This window comes from Brassica oleracea, chromosome C9 (assembly GCF_000695525.1).
Source record: "Brassica oleracea var. oleracea cultivar TO1000 chromosome C9, BOL, whole genome shotgun sequence".
Lineage (NCBI taxonomy): Eukaryota > Viridiplantae > Streptophyta > Magnoliopsida > Brassicales > Brassicaceae > Brassica > Brassica oleracea.
This window is the reverse complement of record NC_027756.1, coordinates 11,998,487-12,012,219: the sequence shown is the minus strand read 5'-3', so window position 1 is coordinate 12,012,219 and position 13,733 is coordinate 11,998,487. Positions and strand designations below refer to the sequence as shown.

General features: G+C 47.2%; 1 protein-coding gene across 1 annotated transcript; it reads left to right on the top strand.

The window, feature by feature from the left end:
• The first annotated feature begins 1,424 nt into the window (after positions 1 to 1,424).
• Positions 1,425 to 13,304, top strand: LOC106314336 (putative F-box protein At1g31000). Its single transcript, XM_013752223.1, has 2 exons — positions 1,425 to 1,687; positions 12,455 to 13,304. Exons 1-2 carry the CDS (start codon positions 1,425 to 1,427, stop codon positions 13,302 to 13,304), a joined length of 1,113 nt encoding a protein of 370 aa, XP_013607677.1.
• Positions 13,305 to 13,733: the final 429 nt, after the last annotated feature.

The following is a 13,733-nucleotide window of genomic DNA, read 5'->3' as shown; positions in this document are numbered from 1 at the left end:
TAAATGATTCAAAGCAAAACCGTAAACTAGTTGGGAAACTTCAGTATTTGACCTATACGAGACCAGAATTACATTTTTTGTTTCAAAACTGGCTCAATACTCTTTTGCTCTTACTGATGTTCACTTTCAGGTTGTTCACAAGGTTTTACGGTTATCAAAGGGAACTATTGGACAGATTATTCTATGGGCCAGAGGCAAGTTTTGATATAAGAAGATACTCGGATTCAGAGTGCTTGTCCAGATATACGAGAAGATCAGTGACAGGTTTTGCTATGTTCATTGGTGATTTTCTCGTATCATGGAGATCGAAGAAACAAGACACAATCTCTTGTATTTAAGTTGAAGCTGAATACAAAGCTATGTGTATGACTACAAAGGAGATGATATGGATTGATAAGGTCTTGAATGATGATTTTCACGTTTCTCATTCTTTGCCTACTCATCTCTATATAATACTGTTGCTCTTCATATTGCAAGTAATCATATTTTTCATGAAAAGACAAAACGCATAAAGAATGATTGTCATAAGGGGTATGGAAAAGATTGAAGATGGCTTCTTGAAGATAATGCATGTGAGGACTGGAGATCAACTCGCTGATGGATTGATAAGGCGCTTTATCCTTCTCCTTTTTGAGATCTGTTGGGCAAGATGGGTGTTAATAACAATATATGTAGATTGGTTTAAGGCAATTTTACACTCAAATTTATAATGAATTATTTACCGTGCACTTTAATATAATGAGAGATCAGATACTGGTTGACAAAATAATTTGATTTTTTTTTACTAATAGGGGGTTGCCGAGCTATTTTTTCATGAGAATTATCACATAAAATCAAATGTCTCTTGAACTATTCCGTTCTATGTATCCCTAAAATAATAGTTTCAGGCTTAATTCTCTGCAAAACAATAGTTTGATTCACTAATTAACAAAATAAATTATTATGTATAAAGCTTTGAATAAAACAATAATACTTACTAAAAATCGTTTCTAATTAAGTCTTACGAGCTTGAAAACAACGTTTGGAAATTTTGAAAACCTTCGAATTTCAAAATAATGCAGTGACACTATCCTATTATACGCATCGGCTATTAGATCACACGACTAATGTGTTTGAGTTCTGACGTATTACTCATGTTTATGATTAGTTTGTTGGGTTTCTAGGGGTGTTGACGTGTTTATAAAGGCAAAGAGGAACGTAGTCATGGATGAAAAGATTTTTTAATTATGGAAATTCTGTTAATGAATGTATTGTGTTGTTACCTATACCGACCTGGTTAAAATCCAATTTCAGTTAGGCGGTTAAGCCCAGTAACTAAACCATGTTACCTTAGTCCAAAACTGACCCATCATATACCAATCAACATATAAAAGGAGAGAGACGGATAGATTAAGGTTAGGGATCGAGAAAGAAGAAAGGTCACCATGATGATAAGGCATAACAACAGCAAAAAGACAAAGATTGGTAAGGATTCAAACTCACTTCCTCCCGATCTACTGATCGAGATCTTGAGTAGATTGCCTGTAAAAGTTGCGTCTCGGTTTTTCCTTGTATGCAAGCTATGGTCAACTATCATCAGCAGCCAAGACTTCATCAGATCGTTCCCGTCGCATTCGATTCAGCCACATCCACCACGTCTGCTCTACGCTGTAAATAACATAGAAAAACAAAACGGATTCTACAAGTGGTTTTTCTACTCGTCACCATCAACAACTCTCGTAGAGGAGTGTTTGATCGGGAAACGGTACGGAACGAGAGAACGTTCAATTTTTAGATGTGGGTTTAAGCAAAGACGCCTTATTAACGGTCGGAAGAGTGTTTCGTTGGCTACAAGGAAAGGCGATGCGTGAAAAGAAAGGTACCAGAGCCTTGAAGGCTTTACCGGAGAGATACGACAAGGCGAGATAACAAAGGTAAAACCCTAATCTAGCCGCCCAGTGTGTATCAGTGATTTCGGATCCCCCTTACGTTACATCTCCCTCACCACCCTTCCCTTTATATAGTTGACCTCGTACTCTCCCGTGACATAGTTTGCGTCGTCTTCATGGGCTTTTAACTCGTTGGGCCGAGAAGCCCATATTGTCTCGAGCGGCCGTTAAGTCGAGGACGCTTAGACGCGCGTTTCGAGCCGTCGAGCCGAAACACCGTTTCGTTCTGAGTGGGCTGGGCCGTCTGTTTTTCGGGCCTTGAGGGATGTCGAATCCACCCTCTACAGTAAGTCCCCCCAGTTCATCGAGATGAACGTCTCGTTGATCTTGATGAATTTAAAAGGTTAATGGCTTGGAAGGACATACGGGTCGCCTCAAAGATAAATTACTGGATAGGGCATCGCGAGGCATCGTTAAGTATTTCGCTCTGTCGCGCGGTTTGATCAAGTCTAACCAACCGGTTTTGGTTTGGTTAGATCCGATTCTGCCCCAGACGCTGGTTCGATTCGGAGTTGGGCTGATTATTTCGGGAAACCGAATCGACGCTTCGATTTCCTAGGCGGCTAAAATACTGTTCTCAGGCCCACGTAGGCCCACGTAGGTATGATGATGACGCATCAGGGAAGCACCCCATCTCTCCCTTATAAATACTCGATCGTTTCTCCCCTCCTCTATTCTTCTCCGCGTTATCCAGGTACTCTCTCTCTCATTCCCTCCACTTCTCTCTCTAGGTTGTTGTTATAATATAGATAGTGATATGTCGTCTGGGGGGAGGTTATCTCGCGAACAGAAAGGGAAAAAGGTCGCGACCGTATCTCGTCCTTTGAGAGACGCAGGCGAGGTTCTGCTCGAGGAGTTCGAACGGGTTCATCATGACGCCATGATGGACACCGGGAGCCTGGATCTGTCTCAAAGGATCCTGGTTTCCGAGTCTGCGCGTTCATTCCGTCAAGAAGTAAGGGGAAACCAAGCCGAGCCGCAGGCTTGCGATAGAGACGGTTCTGGCGGTGCGAGAGACGGAGTCCTTCCTGCTGACTATATGCCGATGTGCTATTATCCTGAGGAGATCTTCGAGGAGCTGCCGGCGATAGCTCCCGAGTGTCTGCGCTCTCCGGATGTGAGCGGTCAGGCTTGGGAGAACGTTATGAAGACGCAATTAACTCGCAACAGCGTGAAGAGGCTCCTGAGGGAGCGTCGCGGATTAGGGGTGACTTTCTTGATTCCTTCGGCGAGCCAAAGGCCTTGGTTGCCGCCAGTTGGGTATCAATGCGTCTACGAGTCCTATTTTCGTGACGATACGAAGCTTTGGTTCCCAATTCCCCGACTAGTCACGGCATACGCGAGGCGCCGAGATGCAGCGATAAGTCAATTTTTGAATGGTTCGTGGCGTATTGCAGTTTCTTTGATGGTTATGGCTGCCGAGATTGATATCTCGCTGAGCGTTCGTACCTTTGAAGAATTGACGTCCGTCAGTTCGTTGGAGGATGGCCTTCTATCGATAAAAATGCGGCCAAGCTACAACGTGATAGGGGGCATCCTAATAAGACGCTCGATTGGCAGAGGTCCTATTTCTATGTTAAATGCGACGATTCTGCCTTCGAGGACCCTCCAGACGACGACTACCGTGTCTTGTGGAACACTTTGCTTGGTAGAACGCTTTCGTTAACTCGTTTTATTTCTTCGCGTACTAACTACCTTCTATTTTCGCTGTCTTTTTTCTTTGTAACCGACCATCCGACTTCTCGTGAATACCCGGAAGAGTTTCTTGCGAACGCTCGTGCTATCGCGAGACTCGCTCAAGAGCACTGGGGGAATATTTCTTGGGAGAGGGTTCGCCGTTCGATCGACCGTATTTCCAGGAGTAAGTCCATTTTTTCTTTTCATATGTCACGCTGTGGGCTTCTACTCTCTCCTTGATGAATTATTTATTTTTTTACATATCCTTTGCAGGGGATTGGGATTCGAGTTACCTTCCGTCGGTTAACAAGACCAAGAGACGTATTTTTCTGTTCACCGGTGAAGAGCAGAAGAAGATCAACGCAGCAAGGAAGATGAGGGGCCTTCCGGACCTGAGCGCTATGATGGCGGGAGAGCTTGGCTTGTCGCATGCCAAGCCGTTGGTGCCTCCCAGCGAGTTGGCGACTGACGACGTAAACCTTGCGAGTTCTGACCATCGCGAGTCCTCGCTTGTTGTTGCCGCTGCTCCTAAGAAGAAAAAGAGCAAGAAGAGAGCCCATGACGAGCCGCCTGTCAATGATGATCGCGAGACTCTTCCAGAGGGAGGCGATCGTTCGGAGGGTGCAGAGCCGCCGACTAAGAAGAGAAAGAAGAAGAAGCGACTATCTTTGGAGGATAGCGTAACGGGTCGAGACAGCGGAATCGCTTCCTCCCCTGCTCCATCTGATCCGACTGACGGGGCCCTCTCTCAACTTGGCCCTAGCGGATGAACCTTGAAGCGTCTCACCCGAGGTTCCGCTTCAGAAGAAAAGGTCGAAGCAAACTGGTGAGCAAGGGACGACCAAGCGCCAAGTTTCCCCCGTTGCTATTTCATCGAACCCTGGGACGTCGGTTACCGGTCCATCGACTGGTGGTATTCCGGTCGTAAGGAAGACTTTGAGAGTCGAGTTTCCTGACCGTGTTTCGTTTGAGTATGACGGACCAACTCCTCTCGTCTACGCTCCTCACAAATACGCGGAATTAGTTAGCCAGATCAAGTGCGGCCCAAAGCCCTTTCCGCCGGTCCCTGACCTGATCTTCAAGGATCAGTATGTTGACGCCGCTCGCACCAAGTTGTTGGTAAGATTTTGCTTCGGTTCTTTCATTCCTTCTATTACGTACTCGTTTCATTTGTTAAATTCTTTGGTTTTCGTGTCTCGCAGTGTGACGAGGTTTCGAACTTCGTCATCGAGAAATATGACTCTGCGCTGAAGGAAGCGCTTGCTGAGTCAGAGAAGCTGAAGAAGACGGTGGTGAGTAAGAGCAGACTCCTCCGTCGAAGGAAGGCGGAGTGGCATGAGGAGGTCGAGAGGATGGCTGAGAAGAGGGATCGCGCGGTTGCTCGGAGGAAAGCTCAGAAGAAGAGGGCCGACGCAGCTGAAGAGGAGCTTTCTGTTGCTCGTTCTACCATTGAGGCTCTGGAGCTGCGGAAGGCCAATCATATGGAGGAGATAGGAGCCAAGGCCGCGGAGCACAAGAGAGAACTAGACCGCCTTACGGATTCGCGGATTTACGAGGTCACGAAGGAAAGGGTGAGGGTCGAGACCGAGATGATTGCAAAGTCCAACAAGCATTTCGGGAATCTGCGCGAGTGGTGGATCCGTTGTGGACCTTTTGACACGGCGCGGTTACTTCAAAGTCAAGCGTTCGGGACTAAGAGCTGCCTCGAGGCTTTAAAGGCCGGCGGCCGCGACATCCCTCAAGAGACTGGGCGCGGAGCAGGGAGATAATCGGAGATCAAGCAAACTCCTCCGAGAGCAGCTTGAGGTTCGCGGAAAAGAGGCGATGGCTCGCGTTGAAAGCGCCGATGCGGGTCAACCGGTGCGTTCCAACCTTCCCGAACCATCTCTCGACCGTGATGCCGCAGCGCAAGAACAGGCTAGGGACCCTGAAGATTGACTCCGTTGTTGTTTATTTTATTTTTTTTAACTTTGGGTGAACCTTCCCCCCTTTTATGTATTATGACTTAACCTATTGCGGTCTCTCGTTTGTTAAGACTCTGCCTGTTTTTTCTTGTTTGCGAATTCCGTTTTACTTATATTGCTTCCTGGTCGTTCGATAACTCTGGGAGTCGCGGTCCGAGAAGGTGTAGGAAACTCGGCAGATATCTTGACCGCAAGCGATCATAGAATTTGTGACTCATGTCGTATCGTGACAGCAACATAGCCGTTTCTCGACGTTGGATCGCATGGGTTGCGCAACTTCTCGGGGAAGTGTGTTTTTTTTTTATTATAGCTGGACCTGTTAAGGTTGCCTACGTACTTCCTTTGTGGAAGATCAAGCCATTCGTAGTTCTTTGTTTTTCCGAGTAAAAGTGGTTGGGAGCGCATTTACTCGTTTTTTTTTTATTTTTTTTTTAGAGTGAACGTGACCGTTGGTCGTTCACCTGTCTTTGCTGCTTTTAGTTGTGGAAGAGGCGAAGGTGCTTTGAGTTCTAGACTCGTGGTACCGTTTCGCCGGTTGAGGTTTCGAGGTGGTAGACTCCAGGTTTCACGACCTCGATGATCTTGTATGGTCCTTCCCAGTTGGCTCCGAGTTTTCCGGCTTTCCATTCCTTAGTGTTTTCGAACACCTTCCGGAGGACCAGATTTCCCAATTCGAGGGGGCGGGACTTAACCTTCTTGTTGTAATAACGTTTGATTTGGTGCTGGTAGTTTTGGATTCGAAGCAATGCTTGGTCACGTTTTTCTTCGATATCATCCAGTGCGTCGAGGACCATACGTTGGTTAAGTTCGATGTTCTGTGGCATTTTGGAGCGTCGTAAACTCGTCACGTTTACCTCAGCAGGTGCCATTGCTTCGACCCCATAGGCCATCGAGAAGGGGGTGTTCGTTGCTCCGCGAGGTGTTGTTCTATGGGAACCGGTTTCATCGCTTCGACCCCATAGGCCATCGAGAAGGGGGTGTTCGTTGCTCCGCGAGGTGTTGTTCTATGGGACCAGAGGACCCCATCGGGTAGCCTTCGTTGCTTCACGCGGGGTTGTTCTATGGGACTACAAAACTCCATCTAGTTCATCAGCCAAGCAACCCTTCTTCAAGTCGAGTCGCTTCTTAAGGCCGTAGACGATTGTTTTGTTAGTTGACTCGGCTTGACCGTAGCTCTGCGGGTTTCTCGGTGTTGACATGTTGAGACGGATTCTCCACCTGTCGCAGAACTCTCTGAAGTTATGCGAGATAAACTGAGATCCGTTGTCAGTTATTATCTTGTAGGGGAGTCCGTGCCTGCAGATGATGTTTTTCCAGATGAACTTCTGCACCTCCTTGTCGGTAATGCTGGCGTAGGCTTCTGCTTCCACCCATTTGGTGAAGAAATCTGTTAAGACTAGGATGAATCTCTTCTGTCGAGAACTCGGCATTGGCCCGATTATATCCATTCCCCATCGAATGAAGGGGTATGGCGCCATCAAGGTGTGGAGCAATTCTATCGGGCTGTATATGGTTGAAGCGTGTCGCTGGCACCTATCGCATTTCTTGACATAGGATTCGCAATCTGCGTTCATTGTTGGCCAATAGAAGCCGAGGCTTTAGATTCACAATCTGCATTCATTGTTGGCCAATAGAAGTCGAGGCTTTTCACTTTTAGTGCGAGAGCTCGTCCTCCTGAATGATTGCATGTTGCTCCTTCATGTGTTTCGGCCATGACCAGCCTTGTTTCATCTCCGAAGATACACCTACTTTGGTTGCAGTCCACCGATGGAGTGTTCCATCCATGACGACGTAATGCGCACTGCGCCTTTTGAGCCGCCTTGCTTCCCATTTCTCTGTAGGTAGTATTCCGTCGGATAGGTAAGCGATGAATTCCGTTCGCCAATCTTCGAGTTGCGCTTCCGTTGCGCGAGGTTCCCCTTCGTCGATTTCCATGGCATCGGTGACAGATGCTGCAATGGTAAGTTCTTCCGTCGATGGGCTGATGCTTGGCTTTTCAATCCTATGTATTGGGATTGTCCTTTTCACCTGGTCGTGTAGCTTACTCCCAAGGGCTGCGAGTGCGTCCGCACATACGTTCTATCCGCGAGGGACTTTCGTTAGCTCGAAGAATTCGAAATCTTGTGGGAGATCTTTGACGAGGTTCAAGTAAGCATCCATTATGTCGTTCCTGACGTCGTAGTCTCTGAGGAATTGACTTACCACGAGTTGGGAATCACAGTATGCGTTGATCCATTTAGCTTTTACTGCTTTGGCGAGACGAAGGCCTGCGATGAGAGACTCGTATTCGGCTTCATTGTTGGATGCCAGAAAATCAAAACTGAACAACTGTCGGATTAGTTCGCCTGTCGGTGACTGGAGTTGTACGCCTACCCCTGAACCTTTGTTTGTAGATGAACCATCTACGTGCAGTATCCAGTTCAGACTTGGCAACACAAGATCTTGTTCTAACTCCGGCGTTAGCTCGATCAGAAAATCAGCAAGGACTTGCGACTTAGCTGCTGTGCGGTTTTTGTACACGATGTCGTGCTCGCTAAGCTCGATTGCCCACTTTGTTAGCCTTCCTGATTGGTTGGTATTTTGCATTACCGTCCTGAGGGGCTGGTTGGAGAGCACCTCGATAGTGTGCGATTGGAAATAAGGTCTGAGTTTTCTTGCCGAAGTGATGATAACGAGGGCCATCTTTTCCAAGGTTAGGTATCTTATTTCCGGTTCCGTCATCCGCTTGCTGGTGTAGAAAATAGGTTTTTGTTCGCCCCGGTCTTCTCGTATTAGGACGCTGCTAACGGCCGAGGAGGTGACGGCGATGTATAAGGATAGAGTGTCCCCGACTTCGGGCTTCGACAGAACCGGAGGTGTCGTTAGGTAATGCTTGAGCTGATTGAACGCTTCCTCGCATTTTTCGTCCCAGATGAATCTCTTATTTCCTCGCAGGAGTTCATAGAACGGGAGGCACTTGTCTGTGGATCTTGAGATGAATTTGTTTAGTGCCGCGATCCTTCCGGTTAAACGTTGAACCTTGCGGGTGTTCTTCGGGCTAGGGAGATCGAGGATTGCCGTTATTTGTTTTGGGTTTGCCTTGATGCCTCGCTGGGTGACGATGTAACCTAGGAACTCTCCAGACGTGACGCCGAAGGTGCATTTCGCCGGGTTGAGCTTCATTCCGTACTCGTTCAGCGTTTTGAAGCAGTCTTGTAGATGGTTGAGATGGTCCTTGGCGCGAAATGACTTGACCAGCATATCATCAATGTAAACTTCCATAGTGTTGCCGAGTTTGTCGGCAAACATTCTATTGACAATGCGCTGGTAAGTCGCTCCTGCGTTCTTTAGGCCGAAAGGCATGACCTTGTAACAATACGTCCCTCTGTCTGTTATGAACACCGTTTTCTCGCGATCGTCCGCATGCATCATGATTTGATTGTATCCGGAAAAAGCGTCCATAAATGTTAGGAGCTCGTTGGCGGCAGTCGACTCCACCAGACGGTCGATATGCGGGAGAGGGTAACTGTCTTTTGGACATGCTTTGTTCAAATCCGTGAAGTCAACACAAATGCGCCATTTCCCGTTTTTCTTTTTAACAACGACGAGGTTTGCTAGCCATTCCGGGTACCGTACTTCGGCAATAAAGCCTGCGTCAAGCAACCTGTCAACTTCCTCATTCACTGCTTTGGACCGTTCGGGTCCGAGCTTTCGTCTCTTCTGTCGGATAGGCTTGAACGTCGTATCGACGTTTAACTCGTGAGATGTTATTGTGGGGTCTATACCCTTCATATCAGAAGTTACCCATGCAAAGGTCGAGGCATTTTCTTAGAGGAAAGAAATGATTAATGACTGCAGGTCGTCGGAGAGATAGGCGCCAATGCGCACGATCTTCGATGAGTCGGGTAGATCTTATGTATTGGTTTGGTGACCGCGTTGACGAGAGAAGGTGATTGTTGCAGCTTGACTGTGGCGATAAGGAGCTCTCTCGCGGCCCGTTGGTCCCCGCGAATTGTCTGCGTCGTTCCATCTTTCCCAGGGAGCTTAACGCATTGGTGATAGGTGGAGGGAATGGCTTTCATGGAGTGTAACCATGGCGTTCCGAGGATTGCGTTGTAGGGCGCCTTAGCCTGGATAACAGAGAACTTTACGGTGCGGGTCACATCACCTGCGTAAACTGGGAGACAAATTTTCCCAATCATCAGTTCTGAGGAACCATTGAACCCCGTGAGAGTACGTGAGGAGGGCTTCATGTCTCGCAGGTCGACTCCCATCTTGTCGAGCGTGTCCCAAAAGATGAGGTCGACTGAGCTACCTGTGTCGACGAGAACCTTCGTGACCTAGCATTCGCCGATTCCGATATCGATTAAGAGTGGGTCGTTATGCGGCATGCTGATGCCGTGAGTGTCGGCCGCCGAGAAAGAGATTTGATGGTCTGCTTCGACTTGCGAAGGCCACTTTTGGGCGGTTATGGCTTGTCGCCTGTAATCTTTAACTGCTCTTACCGAGTCCCCGCAAGGGGGTGAACCACCCATTATGACGTTGAGGTGCAGGGTGTTCGTGACCTTCATCAATTCCCGGTCGCAAATCACGTTGCTTGGGCTGACCAAGCTTGGTGCACAAGTCTTCGGCTTTGGAATTGATCTGCTCACGTAAATCTGTGGGCTGAGGTTGAAGGTGTAGAGCAACTCCGGCGTGGGTAGTCTTTCTTGCTTTAGACTCGTCGAGGGACGTCCTGAGGCCTGCCTCGTTCTTATGTACCATTTCGGCCTTCCGCTTCAGAAATGTGCGTAAATCCTTTGACTCCGTTTTTCTGCCTAATTTTTCGCGCAAGTCCGTTGGTACCGGCGGAATTTCGTCGTCCGTGGAATCGGTGGAATTTCGTCATCCGAGGAATTGGCCTGTCGGGGGAGTATCACTTCCACCCGTCGCTGGTTCTTAGGTGGTTCTTCATCAGTTGATTAGCCTTCGAGGTTGAGATTGTTTACCGTGGCTTTCTCCGGATTAGTTTGCTCTTCTCTCTGAGGGGTTTTTGCTTGAGATTTCTGAATCTTCTTCTCTTTGTTTTTGCTCCAACTCTTGTTGTTTTTCGGCTTCTGCGGAGATTCAATCTCGATTTTCCCGCTTTCGATGGATTTGAGGAAGTGTCCGTATAAGACTTTGCAATCCTTCGTATCATGTGACTTGACCTCATGATAGGAACACCACTTACTCGGCTCGACGGCGTTCGAGTTTGCCGGTTCAGAGGAGCTAGACCTTGGCTGGCTGGTGTCTCGATCCCAATGGTTCCACCCCTTCTCTCGTGCCATTGCGGCGGAGCCCGATGGTTTGGCGTCGTCATAGCATTCATGTAGCCCTTCCTCTGGGTAGGCTTGCCACTCTTGGAATGTTGGCACGGTTCTTGACGAGCGTCGTTCGTCCGGGCGGGGGTTTGTTTCTCTGCAGCTTCTTTGGCCGCCTTGGCCCTAGTATCCTCCTCCATTCGAATGAAGTTATTGGATCGTGCGATGGCATCTAGTACTGATCTCGTCGGGTGTCGGTAAAGGTCGGCCCAAAATGGTGACTTAATGTGGAGGGTGTTCATTAACGACTCCACGACTATATGATCTGGTACGTCTACTTTCGAGACAATGGATTTGAACTTCTCCATAAAATCTCTCAAGCTATGTACATTCGCGTGGTTGAGATTCTAAAGATCCGTGGTGGTGGCTTCTTGTCAGGTGAACATGATGTAGTTTTTGAGGAAAGCCGTCGAGAGGTCGTGAAAACTATCAACGGAGTTCTCCTGAAGACCGATGAACCAGTTAAGAGCGATACCTTCCAGGGTTTCGACGAAGAGTTGACAAAAGCCTGCGTCTTTTTCCTCATCAGAGAGGTTCGCGCGTCGCATCGCGATTTTGAAGGATGTGACGTGAGCAGAAGGGTCGGATACACCGTCGAAGGTTGGAAGACGGAGCTTTTCCATCTTTCGGAGGTGGACCTTCCTTATATTTTCGGTGAACGGTGTCCGGAGAGATTCTGCTAGGACTCGCTCGATCTGAGGGGCGGACGTAGTGACATGGTGAATCTTGGAGCTTATATCCAGCACTGACTGTTTCAGCGCGGCGAGTTTGTTTATCGTCTGCGCATCAAGGCTGACCGGGGTTTGAGCCGCGTCAAGGTCGGCGGCATCTTGGTTTGCGGTCTGCGTTGGTGCTGCACCAGTCGCTCTTTCTGTGTTAAACAGATGTCTTTGGTACTGTGCCGTCGAAGCTTCTACGTTCACAGCGAGGGGGGCTAAGATCTTTGCAAGCGATGCGATTTGTTCGGTCGCCGCTTTCTGGGCTGCGTCTTGCTGCGCAAGGCGCGCCATGATAGTTTCTATTGAAGCGGGTTGAAGTGGTGTCGGAGTCACAGGGAAGGACGCCGGCGTTACTTCGGTGGCTTCACGATCTTCTCCAGAGGAAGAGCCGTCGTTACTCGTCGTCATCTTGTCGACGTTGCTTTGCTAGATACCCCAAAGTGGGCGCCAACTGTTTGATCGGGAAACAGTACGGAACGAGAGAACGTTCAATTTTAAGGTGGGTTTCTAATCTAGCCGCCGAGTGAGTATCAGTAATTTCGGATCCCTTTCTCGTTGCGTTCCCTTCCCTTTATATAGTTGACCTCGTACTCTCCCGTGACCTAGTTTGCGTCGTTTTCGTGGGCTTTTAACTCGTTGGGCCGAGAAGCCCATATTGTCTCGAGCGGCCGTTAAGTCGAGGACGCTTAGACGCGCGTTTCGAGCCGTCGAGCCGAAACACCGTTTCGTTCTGAGTGGGCTGGGCCGTCTGTTCTTCGGGCCTTGAGGGATGTCGAATCCACCCTCTACAAGGAGGAGATTATATTTCAATCTTCCATCTCTCGTACCACGTGCGAGATTTGGAGTCAGTCTCCCAGGCATGTTCATTACGTCAATGGCTTGATAAGCTTTGGATATGGTGAGAAACAAATCATAACTAGCCCTAGCACCGGTAAGACCATATACTTACCCAAAGTGAGATCAAGAAAACAAATCATTCGAAGTTATTTCGGATTTGATCCAGTTGAATCCCAATATATAGTGCTAGCAGTGTGCATGTCTGATAAGGTGGGTGACTACTCCAAAGTTCCTTCTTCTGAACATAAAGTGTTTACATTAATGGGAAGAGAAGGAAGAGTTGCACAAACATGGAGGATGGTTAAGTGTAACACTAGTCCTCATTGTCCTAAAGCTAACGGTGTATGCATCAATGGGGTTTTGTATTATGTCGCTTCCACGGGAAAGAAAAGGATGTCTGAATGGTTCTTAATGAGGTTTGATGTGAGGACCGAGAAGTTGGGTCTCCTTTCTCGACTATCCTGGAGGTTATACGATTTGGATCGTCTATCTTTGATAAACTACCAAGGAAAAGTGACCTTTGTCGTTCAAACTTGTCCCTCTAGTACTATATTTGATTTGTGGGTTATGAAAGATACTGTAGAATGGTCGAGGATTTGTGTCCACATTCCTTGGATGAGTGGTTGGAAATCTACAATAGACATCATAGGCACTACTCATACGGGTCAGATTGTTTTCTTTTACAACCATAGCGACGACATGTACGCTCGGTGTTTTATTCTCTATTACGATCACAAGACGAATAGACTCATAAATAGGCGGTTGTCTTATGGTATAGAAGTAGGGTTTCAACCGGTTTCTGCAATGTTGCTTTCTTGTGATTACGTAGAGAATGTTATGTCGTTTTTTTCTTTTTAAACTTTTTCTTGAATAAATTTATATTGCATGGGACTATTGTGCTCATTATATTATATTTGATTGACTGGAGCCAGAAACATGAAAACATAATGTTTTGTATAGTGATGTCGTCGTGTCACATGAAGCTGTTCTTAACTTCACTCCAACTTTAGTTATTGCCAAGAACAGCGCAACTATACACACAATTAAACAATTTCCCATGTCTGAAACAATAACGCGTTATAATTAAACTATGCACATTAATCCATTGTGATAATGATTTTATTTATAACTCTTTCTTAAGAGTTTTGGACTAGCTATAGTAAAAGTAAATTAAAATTCTATTTAGTTTGAAGATAAGTAAATCTTGTGCTATTTGGATCTGTGGCCTATATAATTCACTAAAATAAAGTATTATTCAATATTAGATCATTGTTTTTAAAAAAAAAC